At 42.2% G+C, this 21,062-nt stretch overlaps 1 protein-coding gene and 1 pseudogene across 2 annotated transcripts in view; both read right to left on the bottom strand.

The window, feature by feature from the left end:
- Nucleotides 1-6,551: 6,551 nt before the first annotated feature.
- The window catches only part of KIF6 (kinesin family member 6), a 182,656-nt gene continuing 168,145 nt past the window's right edge, over nt 6,552-21,062 (bottom strand). For both annotated transcript variants that reach the window (XM_048517665.1, XM_048517750.1), the window contains 3 exons: nt 18,566-18,655; nt 15,690-15,796; nt 6,552-7,620 (listed from right to left, as the gene is read on the bottom strand). In XM_048517665.1, the coding sequence (XP_048373622.1) occupies nt 7,604-7,620; nt 15,690-15,796; nt 18,566-18,655 (214 nt within the window). In that variant the 3' untranslated portion in view covers nt 6,552-7,603. The remainder of the gene's footprint in view (nt 7,621-15,689; nt 15,797-18,565; nt 18,656-21,062) is intronic.
- LOC125445020 lies at nt 19,642-21,023 on the bottom strand (annotated as a pseudogene).

Genomic DNA, 21,062 nt, shown 5'->3' with positions numbered 1-21,062 from the left:
AGAAAGGGGGGATATAAATCCAAACTCTTCTTCTTCTTCTAATTTAATATTATGGTATAATAAATTGTAGCTAAATTTAACATAATGAATGTGTGTTTTTATAGGATTGTGCCATTTTTCATGAAAATATATATGTTCATCTAAATGATTGCACTGAAGAAGATCACTGAAAACGTGTCCTAGCATGCAATGCATTCTGCAGGCTCGCCATTGCTGATCCAAATTCTTCATGTTGTTCGCTTGCTATTGCGGGTTTATGCCAAGATTTCTGGCTGTTCATTGATGATTCTAAGGCAAACTACGTGTGCATGAAACTGAATGAGATTATATCAACATAGTCTACGAATGAACCTTTTCTCCTACTCGGTCTCCCCCCTGCCATGATCGTGAGCAGATTGCAGTTTGTGGAGACAGTTTCCGGTGGACCTATTGCCGGTTGTTCGTGGAAAATGACATCATCGATACTTATCCATTTGGGATTATAATTTACAAAATATTTCCACGGATTACAATTGTGTGTCAAAGTTTGGAATCTTGCGGAGCACCGAATGCGATGCACCATGGAAGGAATACATAGTCATTCATAAAAATGTTCATTTATTGAATCAGCGGTCATAAGAAAGCCTACGGAACTATCCAAACAATCGTGAAATAAAATGACACAACAACCTTGTAGAGAGTATAAGTAGACAACTTTATTTATTGATATGCACATTTGCTTAATGATGTATGATGGTTTGAATGTGTAATTGTATGGATATTTGCATGCATTGATAAGGATATTATAGACCTTGCTATTATATATATACTTGTACTAGACCTCCAGGAATTTGAGGATAAATAGACTTGAGTATTATAAAGATAAATGATTCAAAAAGTTTAGAAATAATATTTCTTGACATCACATTGCTAAGCATAGTGAAAATGGGAAAGAACTTGGGCAAGAGGCGGAACGCCATCTTCTCATATAATCTATATATATATAAATCTAACAATGTGTTTGTCTCTGATGGTCTCCCTCAGAAGATGCTGGACAGATCGCCCCCAAATTTTCACAGGACGTCCCTCCCTGTTGCGGGCAGGTACTCGGACCTTCAAATCACCGAAATTCCATACCTGAGCCAGGTAAAACATCTTTTTCCTGGTGCACCAGGCCATGAAGCTTGCTGTGTTTAACTGTCACCCTTAGAATGTTCGTGCAGCATGTCTGTCTGTAGCCTGAGGCCTTGGTATGAGGGCTTAGAATGTTCTTGCAGATGGGCAGAGATGAGCAGTGAAAACAGTAAATAGGTAATACTGTTAGGTAATACGAGTGGAAGTGAAACACATGCACACTTTGCCGTGTGAGACATCAGGTGGGGTTCACCCCCTCACACGCAGGTAACTTTCACTCTCTGTGCCTCACCCACTGCTACCACACAACTCATATCCAGCTCATCCTCACACACTTCACTCTGCCCTCCCTCACATCCAACCACCACTTACCCGCTTACTCACCCATATTCGCCGCAGCTCTCTTTTACTAAAAGCGAGCTGGAGTTTGCCTTTTTCTTCTAAGAAAATCCACGGGGTGGGGGGGCGAACCAACACTACCAGCTCCGCTTCTTTTGCACATGGCCCTTTCAGAACCCAGGGAGCTGGCCTCGATCTGAGCGCCTCACCACCCTGCCTCTGCTGCCTGACTGGGATACCCTGCTTGCCCCAGTTCTGCCTTACCCAAGCCAGGACTGTGCGTGGCAACCAGCCTCATGGACAGCAGGATTCGCACTCTGGATAGTTCCACTGTGGAATGGAAAGGGCTACCTTATACTACAAAAACAAGACAGCACCATATAACGATGTGCATTGAAAAGGGAAAGAGGGATTCCATTTGACCACCCCAAAAGGCTATGCTGGGGATCATTGGACCCACATGGACATCTGTGTGGGTTGCGGACTGTGATGAGAAGGACAATTGCCACAGCAACGTGTGGCTGAGCCTGCTAGTTCAATAAAATGATGCATTAATGGCCAATACTGCATAAAGGGGGCTATCAACAGATTTGTCCTGATGGTAACCTTACATGAAGCTACTTTAAAGATCTGGCAGAAGGTAATGTGGAAGACTTGTGTCTGAGACCCTGGACAGCTACAGCCAGTCTAAGTAGATAGTAATTCTTTACTTGATAGACTATCCAAGAAATTCCATCAACCAGAACCTTTGGCTTTTCCGCTTTAGGTCCCTCTTTATTGAATGGGATCTTTGAAGAGGGGAGGAGAGCACCATAATGAGAAATCTCTAGAAGGTGCTACAAGATTTACCAGCAGTTTTAGTGAAGTATGAATCCAGACTTTTTTTTTGTGGGGAGGGGTCTGGAGTTGGGGGGCTATCTACAGTTTCTGGAGCTTTCATCATGATCCTTCACTATTGAAAATAAGAAGGAACCTTGAATCAGGTGCAGCACTAGTATTGACGTCACTTAAAGTTTTTATAGTTGAAACCAATGATTGCTTGCTCATGCAGAAATGAAATGATTTCTAATGACTTTTGACAGGATTATTACCTTTAATGGCAGGAATAAACTACTGCTTTAAAAGCACAGCAAAATATCAGGGACCTTAAATCAATTAATGGAAAAAGGAATATACCATGCAATTTTTTTTTAAAAAGACATGTGGTTGAATAATCATGTTTCAACAGAAAGGAAAAGAGGATTTAAAAAAGAATCAATTGTCCATGCAAAACAGAAAATGGAACATGAAACATTTTTGGGGATGAAATGCTTTCCAACTGATCTGAAATACTATATGATGAGCTAGTCACAATCATATGTTACCACAGAGAAAAATGTCAAGGGGTACAAGCCACAAAGGGATTGTTCAGGAGAATTTCCCAGTGTATTATGTCCATGGTGTACTAAAATCAAAGTGTTAAATGTAGTGGCTTCTGCCAGAAAAAGTGGGTTTTGGATGCTGCTCTTTAATTGCTTAATATGGAATTCCAACATCCATCTGGAATACCAGCTCTCTCAATTGTGCTGCTTTTGCTGTATAGTTGTATAGACTGGATTTACACCAGCTGTCTGAATAAATCATAGAATCATAGAGTTGGAAGAGACCACAAGGGCCATCAAGTCCAACCCCCTGCCATGCAGGAACACACAATCAAAGCACTCCCAATATATGTTCATCCAGCCTCTGTTTAAAAAAACTCCAAAAAAAGGAGACTCCACCACTCTCAAGGTGTCCTACGTCCACAGCATTCCTTTCATCTACCAAGTTTGTAACTCTATCAAAAAAAGAGATAAGTCTGGCATTACTTGTTTTTGAGAAATCCAAGTTGATTTTTAGTGATTACATTATTCCCTTCCAAGTGCTTACAGGCTGTCTCCTTAATGATCTGCTCAAGAATCTTTCGTGGTATTGATGTCAGGCTGACTAGGCGGTAGTTGTTTGGGTCCTCTCCCCCTCCCCTTTGAAGATGGGGACAACCTTAGCTCTCCTCCAGTCCACTGGAACTTCTCCTGATCTCCAGGAATTCTCAAATATTATAGCAAATCTGACTTAAGCAGGATGACAGCAGAATAGGATATTGGAGGAGGGGGGAGGGAATGCTTTTTAAAATGTAGCTTTTTACAATAAATGAAGAACCAGTCATAAAGGGAAGTTTGAGATGGTTTTGAAAATGAAGATTATATGGATTCAGAAGGGCATTAGAGATGAGGGATTCTGCCAATCAAATGTAATGACATCACATTCTTCCCAAAATCCCCCTCCCCCAATCTCCCAATATTTGCCAAAGCATGGCTGGGAAACCTATTCCCAACTGCTCACAGATTACTAGAAAAATGGAGGGGTGGGATTAACACCTGGAAGAAAACACTGGACCACCAGGGGGATGGTTCTAATTCTGTCTTGATACCAGAAATTTTGTGCCCATTGTATCCCCCCCCCGCCCGCCCGCCCGCCCGCCCACTGCCCTGCTTATACTTCGTGCAAACACATCTGCTGTCAGGTCAGCAGTGCTCCTTGCCTAGGCACAATCGCTCGTTCTTTTTTTCAACACAGCCAATTAAGCAGGAGAGAACCCCTTCCACAGCTTTGCTAATTTTCTAGCTGCCTGATTTACTGGGAATTAAGCAGATCTTTGCATCACTTCATATGTCATAAGAAATAAGGGAAAAATTAGCTCAGGTTTTGGGCAAGAACATTGTAACCTTCGGTAGGCAGCACATGGATATGCTCAGAGTGCTTGGGCCCACTGATGCTGATCCCCACCCATGCACCTCTTCTGCCACTTGACTGTATGGCCTTCCCCATCTATTTGTTAGAAATGCTCTGCCACCCATTCACCCAGCTGCCCAGCAACATTGAGGAAAGGCAGCTATGCTGTTGATGTTAATGCAGCAATACTCTCAGCTGCATGCACCAGCCAGTGCAGTTTGAGGAAAGCTTGTGTATGTGGTACAGGCAACTGAGAATGTGCAGTGGGATGGTTTATGAGTGGGAGAAGGTGGGGGATGAAAAACTATGAGGAGGCCAGACATAGGCTTGGGGCCATTGCCTGCTCAGGATCCCTCAAGACCTGGAACAGAGAGCCAGTGTGGTGTAGTGATTAAGAAGGGTGGACTCTAATTTGAAGAACAGTGTTTGTAACCCCACTCCTCTGCTTGAAGCCCAAGGTGAGTAGACCTTGGGCTACTCACAGTTCTCTCAGAACTCTCTCAGCTCCTCCCACCTCACAAGGTACCTGCTGTGGGGAGGGGAAGGGAAGGTGATTGTAGCCGCTTCGAGATTCCTTAAGGTAGAGAAAAGTGGGGTATAAAAACCAACTCTTCTTTGCTCTTAAGCATTAGGATTGTCACAAAATATCACTGTTGTATACATGTTAAAGTGGTTGTGGTGATTGCGATTCCTGGTAATTGATTGTTGTCTTTCACTCCACTTCTTCTCACCCAGGGCTTCTCTGCAAACAAGTCATTTGGAAGCAGAGTGATTTGCCCTAGCTTGAAACGATAAGTAGTGTTTGCCATATTGACAAGTTTACACAGCCATTTAGTTGATATCATAGCTGTTGGCTGGTACTCAGCATGTATGAGAGACTATTTACTTAGAGCAACTTTTCTGCAGCTGATTGAACAGACTGAAACATAAATACAAACATATGTTCAAGGTGCACCTTCTGCTTTGCAAGCTTTGGGACATTTTCTAAGTACTGTAGAAATGATTGTGGTTGTTTCTGTGTAGGTCATGAAGGCTGCAATCCAACACACATTTACTCGAGAGTAAGCCCTAATTAAGTCAATGGGACTTCTGAGTCAATGCACATAGGAATGGTAGCTACTTATCCCACAGGAATGGCTAAAAAGATGGAGTGTTTTCAGTTGGTAGCCTTTTGTTTCCTAGCCAGCCCTGGGAAATAATACGTCAAATCTCAGTGCACCCTGAGTTTCAAAATCTCTGAGTTATCTCTATTTTAATACCCTCACAGCTTTTCTGCAGAGTGACTGGTGGAAATAGTATTGCGTGGCCACTTGGATTTGTCTCTCTGCCTACCTCAAGCAGATTTTACAACCAGATTTTACTGACAATGTGGAAAAGGCTCTGCCAAGGGGATGGTCAGGATTACGCCAGTCTGTACTTGCCATGGTGCTACATGCCGTAAAAAGTAGAGGAGGAAAAGGAATTTGAATCCAAATGGGAAACTTTGGCCCAAATTAATGTTTGTGGAGATAAATGATATCCAAAGGAAAGAAACGATGAGAAAGAATGGTTTTTAGAGACATTGGTCATACTGAAAGTACATTGCTCAGTGTTAAATTCTGTTAAGTGAGGACAGCAGATAAGATCCAATGGTGCCATCAGAACTGTGCAGATTTTACACCCTTCATGATACCTTGGCCCCAGAGAACTGGCTGTAAACAACTCTTGTCTTCCTCCTAAGCATTAAACAAGGCATAGATCTGTTAATTTACACCTTTTAGATGTTTTGTGCACGTGTATTCGACTTCCATTGATGTGGGTCTATTTAAGCTGCTGATTTTTGTGCCAAGTCAAGATCTTTTCCTGAAGGGTCTTCCTATGGCCATAATTCTGATCTGTTTTTTGGGTATAAATTTTGAAAACTGTATTTTTGTTTCAGTGACACTTTTCCACCTCATGAACATGAACGCAAGAACTGTATACTTCCACTGTATTTATAGCCAATTTATATAATTTGTCTGCAGTTTCTGATTGCCTCTCCAACATCTCCCCTTGGCTCAAAACAAGAACAAACATGCATTTTGAATCCTTGAAGGGACAAACAGCTTTTCTTTAAAAAGGGTTGGCTTCAAACTGGAACTTTCCTGCTTTTCCCGTCCCACTGCAGTCTTTAAACATTGTCCATAAGGTTCTGGACCCCCTAGAGATGACACTAGGCAGGATGTGGAGGAACTCTGTAGGGAAGAAGTTGCAAAAATTCCCAGATCCCCCTTTCACTGTTGCAAGTGCCCTTCCGCCAGTGGAAAGTGAGCTTGAGGTCCAGCATAACATTCCTCAAATAAATTATTTAAAGAAATACAACTGTCCCCTTTTGCATTCCAAATGAAAAGGTGTTTATTTTTCTTTTAGTCATTCCACAAGAAACTGCATTTAGAAGGCTCATTGTTGCAAAGTCTCTCAGAAGCAACACCAATCATTTCAGGCTGCAGATTTTGCAATCTAGAGAAATTCAGCAGCAGCTTTATTTTTTTTCTTTTACTCTCTGATTCATTTCCAATTTGTGTTAACTGAAATTAGTTTGTTGGTTCTATTACACTTAATAATTACATGCAATAAAAAGGTTGCTCAAGCCTGTCCACAAACAGAGGGAAAGTGGGTCCGCACTGATGCAGGATTCCAGGATCCCAACAGCGACCACAGAAATTATTAACACAGAAACTGAAATAACTGATTTAGAAAAATAATCCAGTTGTTACAGTTAAGGAAAAATCTCAGCACCAATTTACCAGCTAGCACTTAATGGACTGTAGAGTGTCTGACACCCTCACTCTTTGGTGAACAAGGAGCTACAAAATATCATTTCATGATGAAGATCAGGTTTTGTAATGTCTTGATCTTGTTTTTAATTGCTGGCATTAATTAACAGCTCTCTAAATGAAATCACATGGGACGAAAATATTTTCTTTCGCACAGTGCTTTTAAGCCAATGGAAACCAAAATGAAACAAAGGACCCAACAAAATGTGCAAATCCAACCTGTTGAGAATTAGGCAAGCATTTGATCAGATTCCAAGGGACAGAAAACCTCCTGGCAAAGGATTCTTCTGCTTGCAGTAGGCATTGAAAAGCATTTTTGAAAGGTACTAAATAATCTTGACGTTTATAGGCCATATAAAATAGCCATCAGGTTCTTAATAAACTCACACTTGGAGTTCCTGTTTGCCTTTGCTTGTTCTTCGCAATGAGGAAAACACTGAAAACACATGTTGAACACCATTCCTTGGGTGGAAAAACACAAAGCCATTTGATTTGCTTGTTCTGTTGTAAATTGAGCTGCAGCTCAAAGATCCATTGGTTCCAGTTGTACAGCTGTTCTTTTCACTTTCATGTATGAGATGGCAGGTTGTTGCATAATTGAAAAGTCACTTGTTCCTCAGTCCTGAAACAGATAATGACAAGGTTATTAGAAAAAAATATGATTATCAGTTTGTCAATGTCTAGACAAAAATATATATTTCAGAGAGAAATCCTTTGACCAAGGAATTTTAAGGAAACTGACAAGAACCAATGTGGATTATCTTTAATATGTTTAAATTATGTGAACCTTGTCTTCCAACTTGAAGAGATGGGATGCTTCAGTTATACTTCCTATTGTTTCCATGGTTTTGTCAGGAAGATATTGCATGCTGAGTGTGATGAAACTTCTAATGCCTGCCTACATGGAGGTTGTTATAACCTTTTACAAAATTCAGCTTTAAGTAATTGTGTGTTTAAGCATTTGTCCACTAGGTGTCAGCACAAATTCTGCAGACTGGCATCATTGCCATTGACCTCTTCCATCTTTGCAACCATTGGTTGACCTAGACAGCACTCTCTTCCAAAATGCATCATTTCCAAATACACACATCCTTGGAAAACATGGGAGGAAAACACTTTGTTCCTATTTTTTTTCCCAAACCCTTCCATCCCCACTCCCACCAAATTTGGGGGAGAAACTGAAATATGCACAAGTTTCTCACAGAAACGAATTTTACTACTTTACCAATATAAAATGCATCGCTTATAACATATCAAATTGTACTAACTTGCAGAAGTGGCCGTGCTGTTGCCACACTTTTCTCATTCCCCTTTAATATGACCCCTTCTCTCAGTCTGCTTGTCTCTCCCTCCCTCCCTCCCTCCCTCCCTCCCTCCCTCCAATTCTCTTTATCTATTTTTTCCTTCCACTCACAGCTGCCGTCATTTTTCTTCCTCCCCCCTCCTCCCCCTCCTCCCATTACTCTCTCTTTCTGCCTGATTTCCATCACTTGCTCAGATCCTGTTCATTGCTGGATCAGCCCTGGGTTGTGGGATCTTTCTGCAGCCACTGGGGAGGTCCCTCATGCATGGTTTTCCCTGTCCTGTCCTCCCACCAGCCTCATCCCAGTTTGCTGCCCAGGGTTCCTCCAGACCTGTCCACTCAGCCCTGTTGCCACCAGCTCCCTTACTGGGTCTGGTACCAGACTATTGCCATCTGGTGGTGGGAGAAGTCCACTCAGAGTTTGAGGCAGCTGAAGAGGGCTTCCTGCTTTCAGTGGCAGGAAAAGTCTGCTTGGTGTCAGCAGAGGGCTGCCTGCCCAGCATTGATGGAGTCTGTGGGAGATCACATGATGCTAATGCAGCCAGCCCTACAAGACCTGCTGGAGTGGGGATGAGCGCAGGGGGTGGAGATGCCTTTGCCCCTGGACAGCCCTTCATCACTGGTTTCTTCCCAAGGGCCTATGACAGCCTGTTGCAGCCTAGCAGCAGAAGGCTGCCCATTATTGGTGGAAGCTACAAAGGGCCACCCAGCTTTGGCAGTATGCCGGCCTCTTGCAACAGCAGCATGCCAGCCTATTGAGACCTGACAGTGGGAGAACATCACCCTGCATCAGCATCAGCTGTAAAGGGCTATCTGGCTTCCTGTGCAAGCCCTGAGCAGTGGTTTTGCAAGGGAGGGAATTAAAACTCCCCTATCCATTTCCAGCTAGTTTTTAGATTTTTCTGCAAACCTCAGGTGCCACAAGTTTGCAGAAAAAAATCTCTTTACTCTTCACCTGTCCCTGATCTGAGGATTTTAGTATCTGCAGATCAGGGCAGAGTTGGCTGTTATAATATATGACATGCTAACCATTTACACAGGAATTATCTCATGTTGTAGATTGCCTTGCATTAAAATATTCTGTCTATACATTCTAACAGAAAAACCTTGCTTTTACAATGCATTTTTAGCAGACTGACCCATGGTGGGTTGGGGAGCCCTGTCTCTACCCATCCTGTCAATCCTTGGGGTACCTAGCAGTGCTGTGCCAAAGTGTCATTTTCTGCATTGTCTCAGTGTTACCCACAAGGACAGAAAACCTGCCTGGACTTGACCTGTCTCACCCTTTCCTAAAAGGATTAAAGGTAAAACAATGCTTCAGCTGGAAAAGCCAGTTCCCATCTACAACCCTAGTCTATTTGTCTCCCTGGGACAAAGAACATGCTAACATGATCCCAACAGAGATCCCAACAGGGAGAATTATCCCGTTTTCTACCTTCGCTAACCAGCCACATAGGAAACAACAGGACTTCATGATTTTTGGACCTAATGGAATTTCTAACGGAAAAGCAGACCCAATTAGTAACCCCCTCTCGGCACACACAAATAATTAGTAACTCACTCTCAGGAACTGGTGAGAACCTGTTGGATCCCGCCTCTGCCTAGAGACAAACCATTGTATAGATGTTTGTTAAAGTGTTCCCCCAACTTTAATTTTTCCATTGCAAATATTAAAAAAAGAAAAGAAAAATATTTTCCCTAACCCATTGCACTGCAGTCATCATGGTCTTCAGATTTAAAATCCATGGTGATGTTAAAAAGAGGAATTTGCTCACTTTCCAAATCTTGTTAAGCCACCCACACCCAGGGTTACAGGCTGGCAGCCACTGATATTTGATCACAGAGAGTATTCCACTGTAATAATTAACTGATATTGTAAAGGACTACATTTCCTGTTTTAATTAATTTTTGTTTCCACAGCTCAGAGCTTCAAATGATACTGAGCTGGGACTTGTTGATCTCCCATGTTGGACCCCTTGCAGTGGGTATTTTCCACTACATTACTTTCATTGTCCTGAGCATTCCCATGCTGATGTCTTCTTTATTTAGAAAGCTGCTGTTTCACTCCACTGGACTCTACATACATTTTATCTTCTTTTTAAAAAAGATAATACAGCATAGCATATTGATTGTCCAGATGATGTTTGAACAGAACCATTCCTTTTCTTCTAAATCATTCAGTGAAGACATCCACATTTGTAGATTGACCTTGTTAACATTACCGGTTGTGAATATTTGTTAATGTGGAGGTATAGTTCCATGGAACATTATAAGACAGTTACTGTCTAAGGAGATACATTTACATCTCATACAATGGCAAGAGGCATACTGCAACTCCATTATAGAAGCATAGCCTTTAGTAGCTTCAGGCAATCTATCTGTTTTAACCCCAATAGGGGTGGCATCAATATTTAATCCACCTACTTCCTTAAATGGTTACTGTATATACTTACATATAAGTCGACTTTTTCAGCATATTTTTGTGCTAAAAAAGCCCCCCTTGACTTATACGTGAATGAGGTATATTTTAAAAAATATTTTAGGGTTTTTACTTTGTCGGCTGCCAGGTGGCGCAGTTTTTAGGCTAGCGGCACCAAAATTTCAGGCTATCATTAGGTGACACTCCTGATGATACCAGCCAGGTTTGGTAAAGTTTGGTTCAGGGGGTCCAAAATTATGGACCCCCAAACGGGGTGCCACATCCCCCACTGTTTCCAATGGGAGCTAATAGTAGATGGGGCTACCCTTTTGAGGGTCCATTACTTTGGGCCCCTTGAACCAAACTTCACTAAACTTGGGTGGTATCATCAGGATAATCTCTTGCTGATACCAGCCAGGTTTGGGGATGTTTGGTTCAGGGGGTCCAAAGTTTTTGGATCCCTAAAATGGGTGCTTCCATCCCCCATTGTTTCCAATGGAAGCTAATAGTAGATGGGGCTATCCTTTTGAGGGTCCATAACTTTGGACCCCCTGAACCAAACTTCACCAAACCTGGGTGGTATCATCAGGAGGGTCTCCTAAAGATACTCTGAAATGTTGGTACTGCTAACATAAACATTCCTCCCCTGACAGGCACCCTCAAATTTTCCCCAGATTCTCCCTTTAAATCACCTCCCCCCTTTCTGAGTGGATTTAAACGGAGAATCAGGGCTTACAGAGCTAGTTCACCGTTTTTCTTTGAAATAAATATTCAAAAACATTTAACCTACTGATGCCTCAATTAATGTAATTTTATTGATATTTTTATTTTTGAAATTTACCAGTAGCTGCTGCATTTCCCACCCTCAACTTATATGTGAGTCAATAAGTTTTCCCAGTTTTTTGTGGTAAAATTAGGTGCCTCGACTTATATGCGGGTCGACTTATACATGAGTATACATGGTAAGCTAGAGAGAAATGCTGTTCCCAGAGGAGCAGGCATAGTATTGCCTCTTCCAAGTTGTGGCTCCATGCTCCCTGAATCTGAGACCAGGCACTACACCTTGCAAAAACTAACAATTGTGTGAGAAGAGGAAAGTAAAGAATAGGAGGTAGGGTTCCTGGCATCCCATGAAGAAAATTTTCATACTTTTTTTCCTTTGTGGAAGTGCTGCACTTATAGGAATTGTGTTAATATTTGAAGCAGTTCATAGGATCATGCTGAGTCTATTATATATTTGGTAAATTATCTAAGCATAGAGCAAGCAAGTCAAAATGGCCTGCCAAAACACTGAATGGGTTTAATTGTTCAATGTCAGAAAAGGTTTTTATAAACATCTCTGCCTAGCCACCATCTGCAGAATATATGGTATATACCATCTGAATATGTATGTTTATCTAAACAGTCCAGTCAGGTTTATCAAGGTCTGATTTTCTAAGGGCAAGAGTAGCCTTTGCCCAATTTCAATGAATTCACGCTAGTCTCTTGACCAGATTTTCTTGGCTGTCCTGTAAACTGGTGAGTTAAGGGAAGATATGCTCTTATTGTTAAGATGTACCCTTTTCTAACTATGAATTAGGTTTTTTTCCCCAAAAGGATCTGTCTTAAATCTTCTGATCTTGTCATATAACGGTTTGATACTGCATACCATACAAATTCAACATCATTAGATTTTCAATAAGGAGCTTGACACCAAGTTTACTAAGCTTAGATACATGAAAACTCAAAGCCTAAGTGTGCAGAATGTTTGTTCTAGATGAAGGAAGGTGGCAGGCTTGCAGCCTTTATGTTTACACCTGACAATTATTGCTGATAACCACAGAGATAGACTAAAACTCCACTGTAGGATAATGCTAACACCATCTGGCAGGTGCTGATAGCTTGCTCAGTAATGCTGTCATCAGCACTGGGGTGGTGATGGAAAGTTATTGCTTCACTAATCACAGCTGTTTTCATCTGCTTGGTATAATTTGTTCCTGTCACTAAAGAATCACTGTTACACAGAATGTTTTTTTCTTTTTCCTAAGATTAATAGTTTCCTTTTTACCTTTAGGTGCCACTGTTGTCTATTTAATGACAAATGTCTTCTACTGCTTGACAATTATAGTTACCTTTGGAAAAGAATGAAATGTTATACATTCATCACCTAGACACTAGCTCTCAAACACTCTGGGCATCCAGCACATGATTTGATCAAGGGTGGGAGCAAATCATGGGCCTGGGCATCCTCCACTGCATGAAGAACCAAAAATAGGAACCAGAACTTATACCAATAAGATCCTCTACAAGATAGACATGTTGGCAGAATTTATGCATTCTTTTACCATGAGAAATTAATCAAGTGAATTGGACTTACTTTTGCAAACGTTTACATACATGGCTTCCAGTGCACGTGGGGACATGTGTGAGCTTAAGAACAGTAAAGAGTTTTCATTGCTCTTCCACTGAACCACTTGTGATGCCAATTTGGCAGGCATGCTACAGAGGGAGAGTCAACAAGAGTGGATTGTTCCTGTCAAGGACATAGGTAAGGGGGAGGGGTGTTCCTGGGTTTAACCCCCCCAATACATGTCCGAAGCTCTGCCCCCCATTTGTGGTTTTTTTTTTGTATTTTTAAAGTGTTTTTTCAGTTTTTGGCCTGAAGGGGAGCAGTTTTTATGCTAGCAGCACCAAAATTTCAGAGATTTTTTGGGAGACTCTCCTGATGATACCATCCAAGTTAAGTGAGGTTTGGTTCAGGGGGTCTAAAGTTTCCCAAAGGGGGTGCTCCCATCCCCCATTGTTTCCAATGGGAGCTAATAGGAGGTGGGGGCTACTCCTTTGAAGGTCCATAACTTTGGACCCCATGAACCAAACTTCACCAAACTTGGATGGTATCATCAGGAGTGTCTCCTAAAGAATCCCTGAAAGTTTGGTGCTGCTAGCTTAACAATTGCACCCCTGACTGGGAACCCCAGATTCTCCCTTTAAGGGTGGATTTAAAAGGAGAATCTGGGCTCCCTAAACACCATTGAAAATGATGCTGTTTTGGGGTGGATTCCAGCATCACAGCAGCCGCCCCGGGGGGGAGGGGGGGCTCAGATTTTGCACCGGGCTCCATTTTCCTTAGCTACACCTCTGCCTGGAGGAGAGGGCAGAAGGGACTGCCGGCTGGGAGCCCAGCTGGCGGGGTGGGGGGGCAGGGGAGTCTGCCATCCCTGGCCTCCCGAGAGCTGCTTTTATAAGCACTGAGGCCAGGAGTGGGGCTTGGGGAGGTGTGGCCATGCACTTGGGGAGGTGTGGCCATGAACAAAACCATAGAATCAAAGAACTTAAAGGGACCATCCAGTCCATCTACCCAAACTTCCTGCTCAATGTAGGATCAGCCTAAAGCAAGTAATCATTCAACTGCTGTTGGAAGACTGCCAGTGAAGGGGAGCTCACGACCTCCATAAAAAGCTGACTCCCTACTGAACTACTCTTAAAGCTAGTCCCCTGTGCAAGCACTGGGTCATTACTGACTCATAAGGTGATGTCACATCATGACATTTGCTAGGCAGACTTTATTTATGGAGTGCCATTGCCTTCCCAGTTAGCCTATCCATAAATGACCTGGAAGTAGGGGTGGGTAGCGTGGTGGCCAAGTTTGCAAATGATACCAAATTATGTAAGGTGGTGAGAACCGCAAAGGATTGCGAAGAGCTCCAAGCGGACCTTGATAAATTAGGTGAGTGGGCTAAGAAATGGCAAATGCAGTTCAATGTAGCAAAATGTAAAGAGATGCACATAGGGGCAAAAAATCCAAACTCCACATACACACTACAGGGGTCAGTGCTATCAGTCACAGACCAGGAAAGTGATTTAGGCGTCTTAGTTGATAGTTCCATGGGAATGTCAACTCAATGCATGGCAGCTGTGTAAAAGGCAAACTATGCTGGGGATAATTAGGAAAGGAAAGGAATTAATAATAAAACTGCAAAGATTGTCATGCCCTTATATAAGGCAGTGGTGCAACCGCACTTGGAGTACTGCTTTCAGTTCTGGTCGTCACATCTCAAAATGGATATTGAAGAGATAGAAAAAGTGCAGAGAAGGGCAACGAGGATGATTGAGGGACTGGAGCACCTTCCATATGAGGAAAGGCTGCTGCAGTCTACAAAGTCTACAAAATTATGTATGGGATAGAAAATGTTGACAGAGAGAAATTTTTCTCTCTCACAATACTAGAACTAGTGGGCAAACAATGAAAATGCTGGGGGGGGGATTAGGACTAATAAAAGGAAATATTTCTTCACGCAACGCGTGTTTGGAATATGCTGCCACAGGAGGTTGTGATGGCCACTAACCTGGATAGCTTTAAAAAGGGCTTAAACAGATTTATGGAGGAGAATTTGATCTATGGCTATCAATCTTGATCCTTATTCGTCTGAGATTGCAAATGCCTCAGCAGACCAAGTGCTCAGGAGCAGCAGCAGCTGAAGGCCATTGCTCCAGGATGTGAGCTCCCAAAGGTATCTGGTGGGCCATTGCAAGTAGCACGGTGCTGGACTAGATCTGTGGTGGCGAACCTTTTGCACTCCAGATGTTATGGACTACAATTCCCATCAGCCCCTGCCAGCATGGCCAATTGGCCATGCTGGCAGGGGCTGATGGAAATTGTAATCCATAACATCTGGAGTGCAAAAGGTTCGCCACCACTGGACTAGATGGACTCTGGTCTGATCCAGCAGGTTCTTTCTTATGTTCTTATGTTCATAATGTCAAATAATTAGTAATGTAATTTAATCTTTGTGCCTTTCTTTTTGTGCAGGGGACCAATAAAAGCAATAAACAAGTACACTAAACAAGCAGTAGCACTTCTAAAATCGAACTGTACAAAAGCATAAAACACCTGCAACGAATCACGGAACGTATCACAAATTTATAAATGGAGGAGATGACTTGATAGCCTTTGATTAACTGTATTGTATAAGAAAGTTTGTCAGGTTACCTTTCTTTTGCTGGAGATTCCGTCTCGCTCTAATGAAAGCTAGAATATCAGCATCTGTTTGACGGTCTCCTGTGAGAGGGATGGATGAACTTGAACTTGGGGAAATTCTGCAATAATAAGATATTTAAGCTTTTAGCTGAGTTGGTCTATCACTTCATAATCTCGCCTGTTTAAATGCTGCATATTCAACAATCTCAGATTCCAGACCCAGGACTGTGTGACCTCTGTTTATTTAACTGGGTTTATGTGGGGCTCAGTTCCAGTACTTTGGTTTATTTATTCTGTATGTATGTTTTAAGTTGCTTCTGACTTGTGGCAACCCTATGAATTAATCACTTTCAAACCATCCTATTGTTAAAAGCCTAGCTCAGGTCTTGCAAACTGAGGGCCAGGGCTTCCTTGATTGAATCTATCCATCTAACACTGGGTCTTCCCATTTTTCTTGCTTTCAACTTTTCCTAGCATTATTGTCTTTTTCAGTGACTCTTGTCTTCTCATATTGTGAACAGAGTATGATAGCCTCATGTTGAGCATATTACGTTTCATGGAGAGTTCAGGCATGATTTAATCCAGAACCCACTTATTTGCATTTTATGTGGTCTACAGTATCTGTAAAACTCTTCTCCAACATCACATTTCAAACGAATCAGCTTTGTTCTATCAGCTTTTTAAACTGTCCAACTTTTACACATTTAGTAATGGGTAATGCTGTAGTATGAATTAATTTGGTTGCAGTCTCCCTCCTGGCTGAGGAATACAAAATAATTAATAATTTCAATTTCTTCGTTGTCAACTAGCAGTAGACTCTAATCTGGAGGACAGGGTTTAATTCTCCACTTCGCTACATGAAGCCTGTTGAGTGACCTTAGGCCAGACACAGTTCTTTTAGAACGCTCTCAGCCACATGGGCTTCTGATGGTTGAAAGAGGCGGTGGTCCATCCACTCTTAAGAAGACCAACTTTAGATCCATTCGATCTGGCCAATTATGGCCCAGTTTCGAATCTTTCGTTTCTGGGAAAGGTAATTGAGAGAGTGGTTGTGGAACAGCTCCAGTCTTTCCTGGATGAAGCTACAGTGTTGGATCCCTTCCAGTCCAGCTTCCATGCTGGTCATGGGACAGAGACTGTGTTGGTTGCCATTGTGGATATAGTTATGTTATGCAGATCATTGTGCTAATTATTCAAAATATTTATGTTCCATAAATTCTAAACACATACTTAAACAAACAGTATAACAATTCTGTTTTGAACCTAGCAATAAAGAATTAATTGCAGCCTACTAATGTCTTGGGCTCTAGGAGGAACAACAGGGCAGTTTGTGTGGTTTTTTAGGGGGGAAGAATTACAGATACTGTCACTGACTACTGCTGAAGGTAGTCTTGGTGTCTTCACGGGAGCACGTCCAGAGGTAAAAGAAGCAGTGGGCTGCTTCTGTAGCAGTTTGCAAACCCAGTACTGATGTGTGGATAGTAGTACGTGTGATTGACATCACTTCCTGACTGCTATCCACTCATTAGCCATGTGTCTGTATGACACTGTGGAAGCATCCCTGATGCCTCTATTGCTGCCTCCTATTGTTTTTTTAGTAAAGGCATCAGTCCCTTCAGTGGAGTTCACTAGCAGCTGCTATAGTGAATCACTGGAAGATTTCTTCCAGCAGTTCACCACATAGGCTGTCCTTGAGCAACAGCTAAAATCAGAAAATTAAAGCAATAAAAATGCAGTTAAGACCAGTAATAACTGTTTCTAATGCAGCAGTAAGAAGGCATTAGAACAGAACAAAGGCAGCTATTTAAAAATCTGTGAAAAGAAGAAATATTTTCACCTGGAATTAAAGCTCTAGGAATTAGGTCCAGGTAAAAAGAGCAAGGAGGGAATTCCAAAATCAGAACACCCCCGCTAAGAAGGCCATGTCTCTAGTAGCTACCTACCTCACTCTGAGAAGGGAAGCATGTAAAGCAGGGCTTCTATAAAAGCAGAAGGCAGCATAATTTCAGATCATACATTTTCCATCTGTTTTATACATTTGTTTCATTTATTTAGAAATATTCTAAGGGGAAAATAAATTTTTCCTAGCCACCAAAAATTACCTAGTAGCCGTTGCAATCACATGAAGAATGCTGTCTTGTGTGGTGCAAAAGAGTCACTACTAACACTCCCTAGGCAGATACCACTTTGTCTTCAAAGGGACTGGATTCAAATTCCACAGCACTGGTCAACTCATCTCTTACAGGGGTTGTTGAAAACAAGAATGGCACAAGGTAATTGTAAAACATCTTGCATGTAAAAACCTCAATCCAAAGCTGCTACACATATGTTCACTACACAGCTAGAATTGTTCTGTGACATTGGTCACGGCAGAGACTCTGACAGCTTCAGAGAAATGAGTAGTGGTTTGCTTTTTTGGCAATATCTGCTGTGAAAGAAAAAGATTCAAAGAACGTTTCTGCCTGCTTCCAAGCAGTGGCTTTGAGATCCTCTCTTAACAAATGGAAACAGACGGTAAATTCACAGACTGTATTTCCTGGGGCCCAACCAGAATAGAAAAATAAATGTTGGATATTTCCATTATTTTAAAAAAGAAAATGTGCACTGGAAATGGGACAATATCACAGCCTACACAGACTTCAGTGTTTATTCTACTTATAGTTACCGAAAAAATGTGAATATTTATCCCCTTTCACTGTGTGTCACTGAAAAATATGAACCAGTAGCTGACAGGAAAGTACTGGGGGAATCTCTACTCATGACTCCAGGGTTATTGTCAAAACCCAAGTTCTGGAATTAAAGGCAGGGGAAAACAAGACAAATTGATCCATTAGCAGAATGCGTCTATACTTGCTAACTCATCAGGCTGATGGGTAGATACTGCATACCTTGCTTCTGAGGCGGAGTTGCTGAGATAGTGTAAGCTGCTTGTCACTGGAGATTCTACTCTGAAGCTGGCTGTGCTGTTATTTGGAACCCTGAGGAGAGGAAGTGTATGCAAAATCATGCTGCATTTTAAAATGTTATTGGAATCTATGGGGGAGGGGGGAGAACCATAGTTAAACAATTAAATATGTATCTAGTACAGGTAGTGAACCTTTAGGGCATATGACCATTTGTGATTCTTTCAGGATTTAATCAATTGACTCCATTCTGAATAAAACAGTTGCCTTCCACCTGCAGACCCATTTTTAGTCCCAACCTCAACATGGTTAGATCTGCCTGTCTGTCTGTCTGATCCTTTCCTCCCACTGTCATACACTTTCTATGTTCTTCCCTCTTCTCTTCTCAAAAGATGATTATGATAGTACTGGGGTGGCCAACCAGCTGAAAGTTTAGAAGGAGATCATGCAATACTTTATTGCAAAATAAAAAGTTCTTTCAAAATGGAGAAGAGAAGGCAGAGTAGAAATAATTTGAACCCTCCCCCTCCCCCCCCCGAATCCACAACTGTCATTATGTTGTCATGGAATAGGGGCAGGGAAGAATATCACCATTCCCACAATGCTGTTCTAAAACTGCCAGGAAGTTTTCTTAGCCTAAAAGAATATTTAAGACCACAGGTATTGTAGCAGAAGTCTACGTAGTCATCACAGTTCTCTGTGTTATCAAATGATTATTTTTTTGGTGTACTGTTGCTATCTATTGTCATGCAACCAAATCTCTAGAATGAAGCAAGAAATAAAATAGTGAAGGGTTTGCCTTTGCGTGACCTTGGACTGTGATTGCTCTAAGTAAATTTTAAAAAGCAACCCTAATCATGTTGAGTCTTTCTCTGAAGAGTCCCCCCGCCCGTATTTTAAGTCAAGCTCTACAAATATCCAGCCACTATTGAAACAAATGATGAGGAATTACACTGAAAACCTAAATATTGGTCTCTTGAGAGTATAGCATTTTTTTAAAAAAAAATCAGTACTGTTTTCTGAACTGATGGTGTGATATGAACAGGTCTCTTTAAAAAAAATTATTTTGTGCAGATTTACTTTAATGTTGTTGTTTTTTTAAATGGCAGGAGATGACCCTCAAGCTTCTTCCTCAGTCTCTTCACTGAAGTCTTCCTCTTCCTTAGCTGAGGAATCCTGATGCTTTTGGTATTAAAAAACCCAGGTCATTCATGTTGTTCTCTGCTTCTGTGAATTCCATCTTGTCCATCCCCTCTCCTACGTACCTGTGGCATTGCAATGGAACATGGCATTGCAATGGAACATGGCAGTGAATTGCTCCAAGATACATTTGAAGAGCTCCTAGATGGCTGTGCTGTTGCTGATGAAAGTGATGGCCATTTTCAGACTGTGAAGGGAGGGATATCATACAGCACTGTTTTGATGTTGTTGGGGATCCACTCTACGAAGTAGCTGCTGTTCTTGTTCTACACATTCACCATCTCTTTCATGGTCATATGGCCCTGGAAGACAGCTGCCATGCTCAGGTAGTATCTGTGGCGGAGGTCACAGTCTGCCATCATGTGCTTGGCATCAAAGACTTGCTGCGTCAATTCTGGGACCATCAAGACTTGATACTGTTGGCTGCCATGATTGGTCAAGGGAGCAAAGCCAGGGATGAAAAAGTGGAGATCGGGAAGGGGACCATGTTGACCACTACCTTACGGAGGTCAGCACAGAGCTGTCCAGGAGAGCAGAGGCAGATTATTATGCTGCTCATGGTAGCAGAGGCCTGGTGGTTAAGGTTGCCATAGGTGGGAGTGATGAGCTTGAGGGTGCGGAAGCAGATGTCGTATAGGGCTTCGTTGTCAATACAGTAGGTCTCATCTGTGTTCTCCACTAGCTGGTGCACTGAGAGGGTGGCATTGTATGGCTCCACCACAATGTCAGAGACCTTGGGAGATGGCACCATGCTGAAGGTGTTCATGATGCGATCAGGGTACTCCCCACAGATCTTGCTGATAAGTAAGGTGCCCATCCCAGAATCAGTTCCACCACCCAGAGAGTGTGTCAAGTGGAAGCCCTGCAGACAATCACAATTCTCCGCTTCCTTCCTCACTACATGCAGGACTGAATCCACCAGCTCAGCACCTTCAGTAAGTGACCTTTGGTCCAGTTGTTAGCAGCTCCACTTGGGTCAAACACAAAATTGTCTGGTCAAACCATCCAGCCAAAAGGCCCAGACCTCACAGAGTCCATAGTTTCAAGCTCCAAATAAATCAAGATGGCATGAGGAACATATTTACCAGCAGTGGTCTCATTGCAGAAAACACTGATGCAGTCCAGCTGCAAATCACTGTCACTATGATATGTTAATTTCATGCTCATCACTAATCACCTCCCAGAACTTACCACCTGCTTGATTACCACACTGCCCAGCTTGAATATGCACGATTTCCCCCATTTTGCCTGGCTATTTCAAAGGCTATGCTAAAACAGCACT

This window comes from Sphaerodactylus townsendi, linkage group LG01 (assembly GCF_021028975.2).
Source record: "Sphaerodactylus townsendi isolate TG3544 linkage group LG01, MPM_Stown_v2.3, whole genome shotgun sequence".
Classification (NCBI taxonomy): domain Eukaryota; kingdom Metazoa; phylum Chordata; class Lepidosauria; order Squamata; family Sphaerodactylidae; genus Sphaerodactylus; species Sphaerodactylus townsendi.
This window is presented reverse-complemented; position numbering and strand designations above follow the sequence as displayed.